Here is an 18,698-nt window from a genome sequence, read left to right as displayed (position 1 = left end):
AACCTTGAAACACATTGGACACCTCTATACGAAACCACATTCTCTGGAATTCGGTGTAAGCTTATAACATGATCAACAAACAGGGAAGTCAGAGTCTTGGCATTAGGCAATTTTGACAGAGGGATCAAGTGTGCCATTTTACTAAATCTGTCAACCACCACCCACGCAACTGACTTACACTTAGAAACTGGTAAATCGTTGAAGAAATCCATAGAAATATGGGACCACTGCCTTTTCGGAATGGGCAGTGGTTGTAACTCACTCACAGGATGGGACCTAGGGGTATTGGACCTGGCACAAACCTCACATGCGGAAACATATGAGTGGACATCTCTAGACAAGGTGGGTCACCAATAAAACCTGGAAACAAGTTCCTTGGTGGCATTAATACCTGGATGTCCGCTAAAAACAGAGTTGTGACAATCACCCAAAAGTCGGAGACGCAAATGAAAAGGGACAAATAATTTATCACTAGGAGATTGTACCGGATCCAAGTGTTGTCCTGCAGAAATTTCGGTCGTCAAATGACTCCTGCCGGCAATATAGGTTCAGGAGGAGTGTCAGGAGGTTGGAAAGCACAGAAACTTCGGGACAGGGCATCAGCTTTAATATTTTTACTTCCTGGCCTGAAAGTAATACAGAAGTTAAAACATGTGAAGAACAATGCCCATCTAGCCTGTCTGGGATTCAAACGTTTAGCAGACTCCAAAAATATTAGATTTTTATGGTCAGTAAGAACTGTAACCCGATGTAGGGCCCCCTCCAAAAAATAACGCCGCTCCTCAAAGGCCCACTTAATAGTAAGTAATACTCTGTTCCCAATATCATAATTTCTCTCGGTAGGAGAGAACTTACGAGAGAAGAATGCACACAGTCTCAGGTTCATGAAAGTTAATGACCCCTGGGAGAGTACCGCTCCTACCACATCTTTGTAGGCGTCGACCTAGACCACAAAAGGCTTCTCTTGGTCAAGTTGGACCAAAATAGGGGCGTTAACAAAACACCTATTGAGTGTTTCAAAAGCCTTAGTGATCCTTTCTGGTTAGGTCAGTGAAAGGCTTAATGAAAACCGAAAAAATAAATAAATAAAAAATCCGGAAGTAATTGGAAAAACCCCAAAAACGTTGTAACGCTTTTAGAGAAGAGGGTCTCACCAATTCCAGAATCGCGTGCACCTTCCCTGGATCCATCCCAGGCCTCATGCACACAACCATTATGTGTTTTGCGGTCCGCAAAACATGGATGGCGTCCATGCGCGTTCCACAATTTGCGGAATGGCATGGACAGCCATTAATATAACTGCCTATTCTTGTCTGCAAAACGGACAAGAATAGGACAGGTTATTTTTTTGGGCGGACCACGGAACGGAGCAACGGATGCAGACAGCACACAGAGTGCTGTCCGCATCTTTTGCGGTTCTATTGAAGTGAATGGGTCCGCATCCAAGCCGCAAAAACTGTGGCTCGGATGCGGACCAAAACAACGGTCATGTGCATGAGGCCCTAAACGATTGGGGTGTAAGAAAATACCCCAAAAACTAAATTTCTTGCACCCCAAAAATAGATTTTTCACCTTTAGCAAACAGTTGGTTTTCTCGAAGAACCTCCAGTACATGTCTAGTGTGGCTAACACGAGACTCCCAATCGGGTGAATAAATCAAAATATTGTCTAAATAAACAATCAAAAATTTACAAATGAAATGCCAGAAAATATCATTGACAAAATTCTGGAAAAATCGCTGGGGCATTGCTTAAAACCAAATGGCATCACTGTATATTCAGGAGAAGTTGGGCAATGTGTTTTCGGGTGTCTTTTTACATATACCCATGCTGGGTGAGAGAAAGACAACTTTTCCAATTTTTTTTATACAAAGTTGGCATTTGACAGAGATATTTATCTCACCCAGCATGGGTATATGTAAAAAGACACCCAAAAACACATTGCCCAACTTCTCCTGAGTACGGCGATACCACATGTGTGACACTTTTTTGCAGCCTAGGTGGGCAAAGGGGCCCACATTCCAAAGAGCACCTTTAGGATTTCACAGGGCATTTTTAACACATTTTGATTTCAAACTACTTCTCACGCATTAGGGCCCCTAAAATGCCAGGGCAGTATAAATACCCCACAAGTGACCCCATTTTGGAAAGAAGACACCCCAAGGTATTTCGTTGTGAGCATAGTAAGTTCATGGAAGTTTTTATTTTTTGTCACAAGTTAGTGGAATATGAGACTTTGTAAGAAAAAAATAATAATAAAAAAAAATAAAAAATCTGCATTTTCGCTAACTTGTGCCCAAAAAAAGTTCTAGGAACTCGCCATGCCCCTCACGGAATACCTTGGGGTGTCTTCTTTCCAAAATGGGGTCACTTGTGGGGTATTTATACTGCCCTGGCATTTTAGGGGCCCTAATGCGTGAGAAGTAGTTTGAAATCAAAATGTGTTAAAAATGCCCTGTGAAATCCTAAAGGTGCTCTTTGGAATGTGGGCCCCTTTGCCCACCTAGGCTGCAAAAAAGTGTCATACGTGGTATCGCCGTACTCAGAAGAAGTAGGGAAATGTGTTTTGGGGTATATTTTTATATATACCCATGCTGGGTGAGAGAAATATCTCTCTAAAAGTCAACTTTTCCCATTTTTTTATACAAACTTGTCATTTGACACAGATATTTCTCACCCAGCATGGGTATATGTAAAAAGACACCCCAAAACACATTGCCCAACTTCTCCCGAGTACGGCGATACTACACTTTTTTGCAGCCTAGATGCGCAAAAAGGCCCAAATTCCTTTTAGGAGGGCATTTTTAGGCATTTGGATTCCAGACTTCTTCTCACGCTTTAAGGCCCCTAAAATCCCAGGGCCAAGTTAGCGGAAATTTATTTTTCATTAGTTTTTTTCTCACAAAGTCTCCCTTTCCGCTAACTTGGGATAAAAATTTAAATCTTTCATGGACTCAATATGCCCCTCAGCAAATACCTTGGGGTGTCTTCTTTCCGAAATGGGGTCATTTGTGGGGTGTCTGTACTGCCCTGGCATTTGAGGGTCTCCACAATCATTACATGTATGGCCAGCATTAGGAGTTTCTGCTATTCTCCTTATATTGAGCATACGGGTAATGAGATTTATTTTTTCCGTTCAGCCTCTGGGCTGAAACAAAAAATGAACGGGACAGATTTCTTCATTCGCATCAATCAATGTGGATGAAAAAATCTCTGCCCCCCCCAAAAAAAAAAAAAAACAGGAGGGGAAAGGCGTCTGCCAGAACATAGGAGCTCCGCCCAACATCCAAACCCACTTAGCTCGTATGCCCTGGCAAACCCCATTTCTCCATTCACATCAATCGATTTGGATGAAAAAATCATTGCCTTTTTTTTTTTTATATACAAAGTGTTTGCCAAAGCATATGAACACCGCCGCCCCCTCAGCTCATAAGCCTAGGCAAACGTATCTTTTTTACGTCATGCAGCGGCGCATACACTGACTTTTGTGTAATCGGACAGCAGCGCAATGCTTCTGTCAGAATGCACATCAGTGCTGCAGCTGGTTCATCGGTTGGTCCACCTAGAAGGTAAAAAAAAAAAAAAAAAAAAAAAACAGGCCGCAACGCAATCAATTTATTAACATGAACTTTATAATAACATTTGAGCAGAACATTAACTTTATTGAACTTTTGGAACAGAACATTTTTTGCTTACCGGTGATTTATTTTTGTTTTGCTTTTTTTTTTAACCTTTTTATAAGACAAACCTCTCCTTCCCCTTGGGACAATGTGCAAAGCGCAAATCGCCCAGAGATGTGGCGAAGTACATTATGCACTTTGTCCCAGGTGAAAGGAGAGGTTTGCAGCAGCTGTGAGTGAAAGGGCCCTAACAGCCCTGTGTTCCTGTCCTGTGTAACGTAATCCCTATGCTAATAGTGTACCTGTGTGTGGTACTTCCGGAAACACTCCCCTAAGCATAGGGCAGGGTGGTCAGGGCAGTCAGGACAGAAATAGCGGGTGTCACGCCTTATTCCACTCCTGCTACAGACACAACATCTTTTTCGGGGTGGCGCTTGGGTTGAGGTACCAGCAACGACATTGGGGAAATGTTGCTCGTGTAGACGGCTCACTACACTGGTGGATGGGGCCACGGAACCTCCTGGATACAGGAGGTTCTCAATGATCTCTTCCTGAAATTTGAGGACGGATCCTGTTCTCCCAGCCTTACTGTAGAGAACAAAACTATTATATAGAGCCAATTGAATTAAATATACAGACACCTTCTTATACCAGCGTCTGGTGTGGCGGGACACTAAATAAGGAGCCAACATCTGGTCATTTAAGTCCACCCCTCCCATGAGCAAATTATAGTCGTGGACCGAGAGGGGCTTTTTAATGACACTGGTTGCTCGTTCTATTTGTAATGTTGTGTCTGCGTGAATGGAGGAGAGCATGTAAACGTCACGCTTGTCTCTCCATTTCACAGCGAGCAGTTCTTCGTTACACAAGGCAGCCCTCTCCCCCCCTTGCAAGACGGGTGGTAACGAGCGTTGGGGGAAACCCCGGGGTCGCGCGGTGCCACAGCAGCCAATCTGTTCTAGAAACAAATGCCTGAACATTTGTGTAGAAATTGTCCACATAAAGATGGTACCCCTTGCCAAATAAGGGTGACACCAAGTCCCAGACTGTCTTCCCACTGCTCCCCAGGTAGTCAGGGCAACTGAAATTTGTGTGTATAGCCTGTAGCCCTTTCACAGAGCTTATACAATTTGACCCCATACCGGGCACGCTTGCTTGGGATGTATTGTTTGAAGCTAAGGCGCCCGGGAAAATGTATAAGGGACTCGTCTATGCAGATGTTTTGCTCAGGGGTATACAAATCTGTAAATTTGGTGTTAAGGTGGTCTATTAGGGGCCAAATTTTGTGGAGCCGATCAAAAGTTTGGTGGCCTCTGGGCCGAGAGGTGCTGTTGTCACTAAAGTGCAGGAAATGCAGGATGGCCTCAAATCGTGCCCTGGACATGGCAGCAGAGAACATGATGATGATGAAGAATTGGGTTTGTGGACCAATATGACCGCAATTCATGCTTTTTTGTTAGGCCCATGTTGTGGAGAAGGCCCAGAAATTTTTGGAAACTTGGACGGGTTTCCACCGGAAAGACTGGGCATAATAGCTTCCCAGGTTGGCGGTTATAAATTGAGTGGCATACCGATTTGTTTCTGCCACGACTAAGTCCAAGAGCTCCGCAGTCAAGAACGGCTCAAAAAATCCCAGTGCCGAACCCATCTGAGCTGTCTCAACCCGAACTCCAGACTGGGCGGTGAAGGGGGAACTACTGGTGTGGCTAAAGTTGGGGGCTGCCAATCAGGGTTTGCCAGCACCTCAGGGACTCTACGGGCCTGTCTGTGCGGTGGCTGCGACGGGGGAACTAATGCACGTGCCACCGTACCAGCTTCAACTGCCCTTCTGGTGCTCGCCACTTCACCATGTTGTACAGCAGTGCTGGTACTAGGTCCAGGATGGGCTGCGCTGCTGGTGTATGCCTCACCACGTAATCCGACAGCGTCAGCCCCACTCTGCTGCCCTTGAAGCGGATTCTGCACAACCTGTGGTCTAGCAACACGGGGCCGGGTACGCCTGGTGGTATCAGGGACCTCAACCTCCTCGTCCAAACTTTGGGTCAGACTGCCACTGCTTTCTACAGGTTTATATTCTGACCCGCTGGATTCGTCAGATGAGGGTTCCCATTCCTGATCCGACTGGGCCAGAAGCCTGTAGGACTCTTCAGAAGAATACCCCTTATTTGCCATTTGGTCAACTAAATTTAGGGGGTATTCCCTGAGACTACCCAAGAAAAAAAGCAAGCCTGTCTTACAAAATGGGAAGCTAGCTAAGTATCGGAAGCCGCTGCGATTGATAAAAAATATCAAAACTGATTTTTTTTTTATCACCGCAGCGCTTGTGAAGTGATTGTGCAGTGATAAAAAAAAATTTAAAATTTTGTCACTGCGGCAGGGCGGGTGTGGGTGAACGCACGTGTGGGCGACCGATCAGGCCTGATTGGGCAAAAACTGCGTTTTGGGTGGAGGGCGAGCTAAGGTGACACTAATACTATTATAGATCTGACTGTGATCAGTTCTGATCACTTACAGATACTATAAAAGTACCAATGCTGGTTAGCGATATGCTAATCAGCGTATCAGTGACTGCGGTGCGGTGGGCGCTAACCGACGCTAACTGCCTAACAAAGGGGCCTAAACTATCCTAAACCTAACAGTCAATACTAGTGAAAAAAAAAAGTGACAGTTTACACTGATCACTTTTTTCCCCTTTCACTAGGTGATTGACAGGGGCGATCAAGGGGTTAATTGGGGTGATCTGGGGCTAAGTGTACTGTTGGTGTGTACTCACTGTGATCTGTGCTCCTCTGCTGGAACCAACCGACGAAAAGGTCCATCAGAGGAGCACAGAAGCCATTTAACACCTTATATTTATAAATAGCCTTCACGCCGGCGCGTGAAGGTGCCTGAGTCAGCCGCCTCCGGAACGCGATCCTGCGTTAGGCGGTCCGGAGGCGGTTAAAAGCAGTTTCCCACTCATCCCCCTCCTTGATACAAATGAGATCATATGCTTCCCTGAGGTCGAGTTTAGTGAACCATTGAGCTCCAAGGACCTGATTAAACAGGTCTGGAATCAACGGCAAAGGGTATTGATTTTTCACAGTAATTTTGTTCAACTCTCGATAATCAATACAAGGTCTTAACCCACCATCTTTTTTTTAACAAAGAAAAATTATGCCCCCATAGGGGAAACCAAAAGGTCTGACCTTTCTGTAAACTTTCCTTCAACTAGTCCCTCATAGACCTCCGTTCAGGGCCATATACACATACCTAAAGAATTATTAGGAACACCATACTAATACGGTGTTGGACCCCCTTTTGCCTTCACAACTGCCTTAATTCTACGTGGCATTGATTCAACAAGGTGCTGATTGCACACAGATAATGTAGTAGATGTTACATGCAGTCCTATGTAACACAGCAATAAGTCTCAGAGTACAAATAAGGCTACTTTCACACCAGCGTTTTTGCTGGATCCGTCATGGATCAGCAAAAACGCTTCCGTCATAATAATACAACCGTCTGCATCCGTTCTGAACGGATCCGGTTGTGTTATCTCTAAAATAGCCAAGATGGATCTGTCTCTAAAACCATTGAAAGTCAATGGGGGACAGATCCGTTTTCTTTTGTGTATGAGAAAATTGATCCGTCCCCATTGACTTACATTGTGTGTCATGACGGATCCATCTTGCTCCGCACCACATCACAGACAGAAAAACGCTGCTTGATATGAAAGCACAATGAAATTCCAGCACTCACGATTTTGGTAGCTAAAATCTTCATCTTTTATTCAGGCAGTAGACATATAGACAGGACATCCACCCACAAGTGCAGCAACCTTGACGCGTTTCGAACAGTAGTTCTTAGTCGTAACGCTGCTTCCAATCTTAGGTGACAAAGCCAACCTCCTTTTATACTATATGCGGTGCCACCATGTAGCTTATGGGCACCAAATATGGCGTCCAGGTAAGGCTACTTTCACACCTGCGTTCGATCGGATCCGTTCTGAACGGATCCGCTCATATTAATGCAGACGGTGGCTCCGTTCAGAACGGATCCGTCTGCATTAAACTTAGAAAAATTTTCTAAGTGTGAAAGTAGCCTGAGCGGATCCGTTCAGACTTTCAATGTAAAGTCAATGGGGGACGGATGCGCTTGAAGATTGAGACATATGGTGTCATCTTCAAGCGGATCCGTCCCCATTGACTTACATTGTAAGTCGGAACGGATCCGCTCGCCTCCGCACGGCCAGGTGGACACCCGAACGCTGCTTGCAGCGTTCAGGTGTCCGCTCACTGAGCGGAGCGGAGGCTGAGCGCTGGCAGGCGAATGCATTCTCAGTGGATCCGCCTCCACTGAGAATGCATTAGGGCCAGACGGCTGCGTTCAGGCCCGTTCGTGAGCCCCTTCAAACGGAGCTCACGAGCGGACACCTGAACGCAGGTGTGAAAGGAGCCTAAACAAACAAATCTGCACCTTTTTCTGGAAAACGCTGGCAAATCACATGTGCCAGGGTAGCAAAACCGTATAAGAAATTACCGAACGTTTTCGCCAGCTTCACTCTCTTATCAGACCCTTTGTCAACAGTCGCCTGATCAACCGATATCAAAGACCAGATATCAACAAGCTCGTGTTTACAAATACAATCCTTGTCAGGGGACAAGTGAGTACCGAGAGGGGGGACACCACAGAACAATGAATCACAAATGGACAATCCAGTGGTAGACGGCAGATCCTTCATGGGCTGTGAGTGTGACACACCGGAAAGGGGAGGTGAAGGCAAAGGTACCATACCCCCTTCCAAGCGTGCAACAACCATTTTTAACACCAACACTAAATCCGCCTGAGAATTTTCAGAAGCAGACCAAGCATGTACACAAGACAACTCACTCACAGACCGTATCCCTGCAGACTCCAGGGGTATATTGGCTGAGGAAATGATTGCCAGAGCCGGTGCCTGTCCCGCACCAGGAATGCCGGCCACAGGAACTTCACGGGAGGACTCAGCCAATCGCTTTTAGCAGCTCCCCGTACTCTGCCTTATCCGTTTCCTGCTATTAGAAGCCGAACCACAAGCTGAAGAGGAGGAGGACAAATCCATGAATAAAGATGATGAACACCTAGAACAACTGCGATGACTACCGCGTCGACCACTGCGGGAACTCCTATGACGACTCTTTTTCTTCCTCAACTCACTTAGAATTGGAAAAGGGATGGCAACTACCTGCGCTGCCTACTCTACGGCACCAGTAAGGTCCTCCAACTGGACCAGGTATAATATGAGAATGAATACCAGGAATTGGTGCTGGAAGCATGCAATAACCTGTCAGAGCCAGCAGGGGGCTATCTGAACTGTGCACCAGCCGCACTTTACCTGAGGCTTCCACAGGGGCAACAGCACTCCCCCATATGACTCTGCACAGCCGCCCTAAACAAGGATTAATTCCTCACCACTTTCCCCACAGCTGGAGCTGTGGAGACAGCCGGCACACGGACAGGGGACCTGTGTAGGAACTGAGGCACCGAGAACACTGTAGAGAGGGGGATGGGCACACCTCGTTCCACTTACAACCCAGACACCAGGGATGGGAACAGCACAGGCATTGGCAGCCGACTGCTGCTTGTACCGGGACCTCTCCTGATGAGAGGCTGGGGCAGGCAGCCCTGCCACTGAGGATAAGAAGAGACCCAGAGGAGCTATGTGCTTGCTGCGCCATCAGTGCAGGACAGGCATGCTTCCCTGAGCTCTGTGGCCACATAACTGAGCTGTCGTCACCTAGCAACATCCAGGTCAGCATTCGGGACCTGGCCCCGCCCACGTGACGTCGCAGGGTGAGCAATACTCCGGGCAGGAGGCACTGAGTAGTTTAGTCCGGTGCCCGGGAGCAGCAGCGCAGAGCTCTGTACTATAGCCGGATCCTACACTATGGCACAGATTGTCACCCTCAATGGCCCCTCTCCCTGGGGGTTTAGACTGGTGGGGGGCAAGGACTTCAGCACCCCTCTGACTATATCCCGGGTAAGTGGCATTGTTGCATCTCTCATACATGCGGAGTAACTTTCAGCAGAGAGACGGAAACTTAGGTATAGGACTTCTGGATGCCCAGCTGGCACCCGCCTTTTCCAGGGCTGCATGTCTTTCAAAGGATATCTCCCTGGTCATTGTGCCTTGGATCATTCCTAGTGTCCATAGGCATGCTGTGGCGATGTATAGCTAGGATTAGTGACCGTGTGCAGGGGGTAAATACTAGTAGTCTTGTCAGGAGATTCCTTATAGAGGCAGTTTATATCCATTTTTTAGATTGGTACCACATCACATATCATGGCATCTGTGGTACCAGTACAGTCATTGATCAGCCAGGTGGTGTGCTTGGACTGGTCCTTGTGAATGGTGATGATTCTGATCCAGTCACACCCATCATCCTGGTCAGAAATCTTCAGCAAATGATGGAGTGCAGGCAACGACCTACTTTTACAGGATTAAATGATTATAGCTTTCACCCATATGTCCCTGTGGTCCTGAACTGCTGCTCTGAGGATGTGCTTGCCATCAGAGGTACAGGACTGATGCCTTCCTAGCACGTTACATATACCAAAACTGACCACGATGGCAGATTTAACTGAAATTGGTCTACCTGGAAGTGGGAATGCCAGTCTGGATGTTCTGTGTGTTGCCCTCTGGACATAATAAGGTGCCTGCTGCTCTACCTACAGAAGATTCTGAAAAGACTAAAAATGCCACCCTTTCTACTGACTTAGTTGATACATAGCAGATTTGTGGCAGAAATTTCTGCATCTGAAAATCAGTTCCATTAATCTGAACGAGATGCTTGGAGTTCTGCAAGTCCCAAGAGGGAATTCCTCATTAAAGGAAGCTGCCACTCCAGTGCTCCATAATGGTCCTAATTTACTGTGCTGGAGGAGCGATGTCACATCGGCATATATGTGGCCAGAGTGTCACAGGAGTAGATGGCACACTAGCACTGCATTCAACACTAGCAAGTCAATGGGGATTTATGAAGTGAATATTGCTTCTTTTGTTATTTTATGTTATTTCCATTGGCCAACCCCTTTTAGGGGATCTCGGAAAACCCCTTTAGGCCTCCTGCACACAACAGTATTTTTTAACGTCCCGCAAAACGTGGTTCCATTGTACCGTGATCCGTGCCCGTTTTTTCTTCCGTGATTTTTGGAGGATCCACGGACATGAAAAAAAAAAAATCGAAGTCAAGTTTGCCATTGAAATGATAGGAAAAAACTGACACGGATCACGGACGCGGATGACAATCTTGTGTGCATCCGTGATTTTTCACGGATCCATTGTGGCCATGAAAAAAATAGGACAGGTCATATTTTTTTCACGGACAGGAAACATGGATCACAGATGCGGCTGCCAAACGTGCAGTTTCCGATTTTTCCACGGACCCATTGAAAGTCAATCGGACCGCATAAAAACACGTTAAACGGGACAACGGCTACGGGTGCACACAACGGTTGTGTGCAGGAGGCCTTAAGTAATATAACATTTTTGAAGCAGTTTTTAAAAAAAAAAATTTTTTCTAAGGGCTGTTTCACACGAGCAGATGCCGAGCGTGACATCCGCTCCGTGAATGACAGCCAAGACCCGATGCAGACTGCAGAAGCACGGAGCATTAACATGACTGATAATGCTCCGTGCCTCTCTGTGACCTCTTTACTACGAAATCACAGTGAGATAAAGTTGTCATTGTGATTTCGTAGTAAACAGATCACAGAGAGGCACGGAGCATTATCAGTCATGTTACTGCTCCGTGCTTCTGCTGTCCGCATCGGGTCTTGGCTGTCAATCACGCAGCGGATGTCACGCACGGCATCAGCTCGTGTGAAACAGCCCTAAGGCTGAAGGGGGTAGGGTGGGGTGAGTATAATTGAAAGCTTTACTCTTTTACCACCACTGCCAGGAGAAACCTCAAACATTTTGCATATGAAACCACCCTCAGCCAGAATCCTGGTGCATTTAGCTTAGTAAATCTCCCCCATTTCGTTAGTGCCTCCAATGTGGATGTTGGGAGACACTTCTAATGTTGCTAAATAATTATTATTGCCTAAACCAATTTTTTTATTCATTAAAATTTCCTGTGTGTATATCCAAAGATTTGCTTTTGTTAGAGGCATCAATAAATGTCCTCATCAAACAGATCTAATGATGCAACTCCTACAGACTAGTCTATAGGCTGTGGACATAGATCATAGCCGATCACTGAAGGACTGAACAGGAAGACGCCCTGTGATCATCTTGGTATTGGGAGACCCTTCTAACAAAAACTGCTTGCTTTCCAAAAACCTGACATTATAACAGGGGTGTGTAGAGTTTTATATCCACTGTATGTATATACAGTGGATATAAAACTCTACACACCCCTGTTATAATGTCAGGTTTCTGTGATGTAAAAAAAATGAGACAAAGATAAATAATTTCATAACTTTTTCCACCTTTAATGTGACCTATAAGCTGTACCATTGAATTGAAAATTAAACTGAAATCTTTTAGGTAGAGGGAAGAAATGTGGTTGCATAACTGGGGATGTAGCGGTGTTCAGAATTAAGCAATCACAATCAAAATCATGTTAAATAGGAGTCTGCATACACCCACCATAATTTAAAGTGCCTCTGATTAACCCCAAATAAAGTTCAGCTGCTCTGGTTGGTCTTTCCTGAAATTTTCTTAGTCGCATCCCACAGCAAAAGACATGGTCCACAGAGAGCTTCCAAGGCATCAGAGGGATCTCATTGTTAAAAGGTATCAGTCAGGAGAAGGGTACAAAAGAATTTCCAAGGCATTAGATATACCATGGAACACAGTGAAGACAGTCATCATCAAGTGGAGAAAATATGGCACAACAGTGACATTACCAAGGACTGGACGTCCCTCCAAAATTGACGAAAAGACTAGAAGAAAACCCAAAGCAATTCAAATCAACCAAGGAATGGCTTTACCAGAAGAAGATTAAAGTTTTGGAATGGCCCAGACCTGAATCCGATTGAAAATCTGTGGGGTGATCTGAAGAGGGCCGTGCACAGGAGATGCCCTCGCAATCTGACAGATTTGGGGTGTTTTTGCAAAGAAGAGTGGGCGAATCTTGCCTAGTCAAAATATGCCATGACTCATAACCAAAAAGACTGAGTGCTGTAATAAAATCAAAAGGTGCTTCAACAAAGCATTAGTTAAAGGGTGTGCACACTTATGCAACCATATTATTTTATTTTTATATATTTTCTTCCCTCTACCTAAAAGATTTCAGTTTGTTTTTCAATTGAATGGTACAGTTTATAGGTCACATTAAAGGTGGAAAAAGTTCTAAAATGATTCATCTTTGTCTCATTTTTTTTTTTTTTTACAGCACAGAAACCTGACATTTTAACAGGAGTGTGTAGACTTTTTTTTATATCCACTGTACATAGGGGCAAATTATCATGAGGGAAATCATTTAAATCAGTTTTGCTCGAGGGCTCATGCACACGAGCATACTTGCTCAGTACATATAGGGACTGGCCGTGTGCACTCCATATCATGGATACGGATCCATTGACATGAATGGTTCCTCATCTGCCAGATACAACTGAAAATAGGATTTCAAATATCTTTTTGCAGTGTGGAGGCATGGATCGAAAGCCTATTGAAGCGCTTCTTTGTGCTTCTGATCCATGTCTCCACACTGCAAAAAGATGTTCTACTTTTGGCCGTATGTTCCGGATTGCGGACCCATTCAAGTCAATGGGTCTGCTTCTGTAAGCGGAGCGCACACGGCCTAATTGCGGTCCACAGCATGGGCCCTGAGCAAGTAGTCATAAAACCCTGAGTCTGTTTTCTTTTCCCTAAAGATATCAAATGATGCACATTTTTTTTATACGTTTGTTGCGTCTTTTAATATGTTTATAGATGTTGCTTCAGGTATTATGTCAACACCTCCCCTTTCTGCACTGAACTTGCCACATTTGTTTATTACTTTCACACCTGCGTTGGATGCGGATCTGTCTTGTATCTGCACAGAAGGATCCGCACCGATAATGCAAACGCTTGTATCCGTTCATAACGGATCCGTTTGCATTCTTCATAAAAAAAAAAAAAGTCTAAGTCAAAACGTTTTCATTTGCACCATATTGTGTCAGTGAAAACGGATTTGTCCCCATTGACTTACATTGTAAGTCAGGACGGATCCGTCTGGCTCTGCATCGTCAGGCGGACATCAAAACGCAAGCTGTGTTTTAGTGTCCGCCTCAAAAGCGCAACGGAGACCAAATGCAGCCAAATTGATGCATTCGGAGCGGCTCCTTATCCATTCAGAATGCATTGGGGCTAAACTGATCAGTTTTGGGCCGCTTGTGAGAGCCCTGAAACGGATCTCACAAGCGGACCCAGAAACGCCAGTGTGAAAGTATCCTAATTCTCACTTCAGCAAGTGATATTTATCATGTAGACAAAGTTAATATAAGTTGCTTACTAATGTACTGTGATTCTCCATATTGTCTCCTTTGCTGGCTAGATTCATTTTTCAATCCCATTATACACTGCTGGTATCCAGGGGTTATAACCAACCTGCAATCTAGCAGTGGTGACCATGCTTGCACACTGTAGGAAAATGCTCTTTTTCCTACAGAGAGTGCTGTAAAATCACAGAAAAAATGAATAAATAAAAATAAAAAAATTTGCGCAAGAAAACCTAAGCCAGAATTCAGAAATGCAGGCTTAATAAATCCCCCATAATGTATATGTGGTGTATTGTATTGTATCTTTCATTTTATATATATATATATATATATATATATATATATATATATATATATATACACACACACACAGTTGAAACTCGAAAAATTTGAATATCTTGCAAAAGTCCATTTATTTTAGTAATGCAAATTAAAAGAATTGCATTAATGCAGCTTCAAATTAGAATTGTGTGAAAAGGTTCAATATTCTAGGCTCAAAGTGTCACACTCTAGTCAGCTAATTAATCCATACCCCCTGAGCAATGGCTACCTCAGAATTGTGTTGTGACTTTTGGGTTTTATAAACTGTAAGCCAATCCCAAATTATAACAAATAAAGGCTTGAAATTTCTCGCTTTGCATGTAATGAGTCTATCTCATATGTTAGTTTCACCTTTTAAGTTGCATTAAGCCTCATGGACATGTCCGTGGAACACGGACCGTGAGATACCGGCCTGGATTCCTGCTGAGTGCAGGAGCGCATGGCGTCATTAGTTGCTATGACGCTGTGCGCCCGCTGCTGTACAGTAATACACTCGTATTATATATGAGTGTATTACTTTACAGCCGCGGCGGCACGAAGCGCACGGCATCACAGCAACCAATGCTATGTGAGTCCATGCGCTCCTGCACTCAGCAGGAATCCAGGCCGGTATCTCATGGTTCGTGTTCCACAGACGTGTGTATGAGGCTTTACTGAAATAAATTAACTTTGCATGATATTCAAATTTTTCGAGTTTCGTGTATATGTGTGTATATATATATATATATATATATATATATATATATATATATATATATATATATATTAGGGCTGCACGATATCGGAATTTTGTGCGATTGCGATTAGGGCCCTAAAAATTGCGATAACGATATGCGATGCAATATTTTAAGGGAATTGTGCTAGACTCTAGGTCTATTTGCTTGGATTTTCCCATATGAGCCGCTGACGCGGCTGGGTATGACATAGTTATGGGGGATCTGTGGAGGACGCTGTTATGGGGGATCTGTGGAGGACGCTGTTATGGGGGGGGATCTGTGGAGGACGCTGTTATGGGGGGGGGATGTGTGGAGGACGCTGTTATGGGGGGGGATCTGTGGAGGACGCTGTTATGGGGGGGGATCTGTGGAGGACGCTGTTATGGGGGGGGGGGATCTGTGGAGGACGCTGTTATGGGGGGGGATCTGTGGAGGACGCTGTTATGGGGGGGGATCTGTGGAGGACGCTGTTATGGGGGGGGATCTGTGGAGGACGCTGTTATGGGGGGGGATCTGTGGAGGACGCTGTTATGGGGGGGGATCTGTGGAGGACGCTGTTATGGGGGGGGATCTGTGGAGGACGCTGTTATGGGGGGGGATCTGTGGAGGACGCTGTTATGGGGGGGATCTGTGGAGGACGCTGTTATGGGGGGGATCTGTGGAGGACGCTGTTATGGGGGGGGATCTGTGGAGGACGCTGTTATGGGGGGGATCTGTGGAGGACGCTGTTATGGGGGGGATCTGTGGAGGACGCTGTTATGGGGGGGATCTGTGGAGGACGCTGTTATAGGGGATGTGTGCTATGACACATAGGGCCATGAGGGGGGCCAGCATAAGACACACATATAGCATCTTATGCTGGTCCCCCTCATTGCCCTATGTGTCCTAAACTGCAATAAACATAATTGGCTTTGTGTGTGAAGTATTTTACTACTGTGTGAAACAAGCTCTCTCCTATTGATAAAATGGCCAGCCTCTGTAGTCTGTATCTGTACTCACTGTCACAGTACTATGAATGCACTGCAGCGAGCGGCAGCGAGGTGGCCGGCCGGTGCGTGACTGACATCACTTAGTAAAAGTAAAAGCCAGTTATGTGCGTGGGGCCCCTTCATATATAATCGCTGCATTTTCGGGTCGGCCAAATCGCCATATCGCATTTGGCGATTATCGCGATTCGATTATTTTTTCGATATATCGTGCAGCCCTAATATATAATATATATATATATATATATATATATACAGTACAGAGCAAAAGTTTGGACGCCTTCTCATTCAAAAAGTTTTCTTTATTTTCATGACTATGAAAATTGTAGATTTACACTGAAGGCATCACAACTATGAATTAACACATGTGGAATTATATGCATAACAAAAAAGTGTGAAACAACTGAAAATATGTCATATTGTAGGTTCTTCAAAGTAGCCACCTTTTGCTTTGATTACTGCTTTGCACACTCTTGGCATTCTCTTGATGAGCTTCAAGAGGTAGTCGCCTGAAATGGTTTTCACTTCACAGGTGTGTCCTGTCAGGTTTAATAAGTGGGATTTCTTGCCTTATAAATGGGGTTGGGACTATCAGTTGCGTTGTGGAGAAGTCAGGTGGATACACAGCTGATAGTCCTACTGAATAGACTGTTAAAATTTGTATTATGGCAAGAAAAAAGCAGCTAAGTAAAGAAAAACGAGTGGCCATCATTACTTTAAGAAATGAAGGTCAGTCAGTCCGAAAAATTGGGAAAACTTTGAAAGTGTCCCCAAGTGCAGTCACAAAAACCATCAAGCACTACAAAGAAACTGGCTCACATGCGGACCACCCCAGGAAAGGAAGACCAAAGGTCACCTCTGCTTCCGAGTCACCAGCCTCAGAAATCGCAGGTTAACAGCAGCTCAGATTAGAGAGCAGGTCAATGCCACACAGAGTTCTAGCAGCAGACACATCTCTAGAACAACTTTTAAGAGGAGACTGTGTGAATCAGGCCTTCATGGTAGAATATCTGCTAGGAAACCACTGCTAAGGACAGGCAACAAGCAGAAGAGACTTGTTTGGGCTAAAGAACACAAGGAATGGGCATTAGACCAATGGAATTCTGTGCTTTGGTCTGATGAGTCCAAATTTGAGATCTTTGGTTCCAACCACCGTGTCTTTGTGCGACACAGAAAAGGTGAACGGATGGACTCTACATGCCTGGTTCCCACCGTGAAGCATGGAGGAGGAGGTGTGATGGTGTGGGGGTGCTTTGCTGGTGACACTGTTGGGGATTTATTCAAAATTGAAGGCATACTGAACCAGCATGGCTACCACAGCATCTTGCAGCGGCATGCTATTCCATCCGGTTTGCGTTTAGTTGGACCATCATTTATTTTTCAACAGGACAATGACCCCAAACACACCTCCAGGCCGTGTAAGGGCTATTTGACCATGAAGGAGAGTGATGGGGTGCTGCGCCAGATGACCTGGCCTCCACAGTCACCGGACCTGAACCCAATCAAGATGGTTTGGAGTGAGCTGGACCGCAGAGTGAAGGCAAAAGGGCCAACAAGTGCTAAGCATCTCTGGGAACTCCTTCAAGACTGTTGGAAGACCATTTCAGGTGACTACCTCTTGAAGCTCATCAAGAGAATGCCAAAAGTGTGCAAAGCAGTAATCAAAGCAAAAGGTGGCTACTTTGAAGAACCTAAAATATGACATATTTTCAGTTGTTTCACACTTTTTTGTTATATATATAATTCCACATGTGTTAATTCATAGTTTTGATGCCCCTGTGTGAATCTACAATTTTCATAGTCATGAAAATAAAGAAAACTCTTTGAATGAGAAGGTGTGTCCAAACTTTTGGTCTGTACTGTATATACATATTAGGGCTGCACGATATATCGAAAAAATAATCAAATTTTATCAATGGGAGAGAGCTTGTTTCACACAGTAGTAAAATACTTTACACACACAGCCAGTTATGTGCGCAGTTTAGGACACATGAGGGGGCACATAAGGCCATGAGGGGGACCAGCATAAGATGCTATATGTGTGTCTTATGCTGGCGCCCCTCATGGCCCTATGTGTCATAGCGCAGATCCACCCCATAACAGTGCCATCCACAGATCCACCCCATAACAGTGCCATCCACAGATCCACCCCATAACAGTGCCATCCACAGATCCACCCCATAACTGTGTCATACCCAGCCGCATCAGCGGCTCATATGGGAAAATCCTAGCAAATAGACCTCTAGCACAATTCCCTTAAAATATCACATCTCATATCGTTATCGCAATTTTTAGGGCCCTAATCGCAATCACACAAAATTCCCATATCGTGCAGCCCTAATAAATATATATATATAATTATAATATTTTTGTTGGAAGATAAAACCAAAGTGGCATTATCAGAATTATAAGCTGGTGTTTGAGCTCCCCGGTTGATTAATTAAGAATGACCATGGGATTATTCAGGGATAAGTACCCCAGCCGTGCTGGAAGCATAGATGTCTTCATTGACAAAGAGCAATTTATTCTTTCTAACCCAAAATGTAATAACCCTCATGTATTTTGGTTGTGATGGAGGTCCTTTATTTTGGGACACATTTATTAAGA

General features: G+C 44.9%; 1 protein-coding gene across 2 annotated transcripts in view; it reads left to right on the top strand.

Annotated features, from left to right (window-relative positions):
* The first annotated feature begins 9,148 nt into the window (after positions 1 to 9,148).
* PDLIM4 (PDZ and LIM domain 4) overlaps positions 9,149 to 18,698 on the top strand; it is a 409,933-nt gene continuing 400,383 nt past the window's right edge. The window contains exon 1 of one of the 2 annotated variants that reach the window (XM_044277674.1): positions 9,149 to 9,620. In XM_044277674.1, coding sequence (XP_044133609.1) covers positions 9,528 to 9,620 — 93 coding nt within the window. In that variant the 5' untranslated portion in view covers positions 9,149 to 9,527. The remainder of the gene's footprint in view (positions 9,621 to 18,698) is intronic. The other variant, XM_044277675.1, reaches the window with a different exon arrangement.

This window comes from Bufo gargarizans, chromosome 2, assembly GCF_014858855.1.
Source record: "Bufo gargarizans isolate SCDJY-AF-19 chromosome 2, ASM1485885v1, whole genome shotgun sequence".
Classification (NCBI taxonomy): domain Eukaryota; kingdom Metazoa; phylum Chordata; class Amphibia; order Anura; family Bufonidae; genus Bufo; species Bufo gargarizans.
Note: the sequence above shows the minus strand (reverse complement) of the source record. Positions and strands in the feature narration are given on the sequence as shown.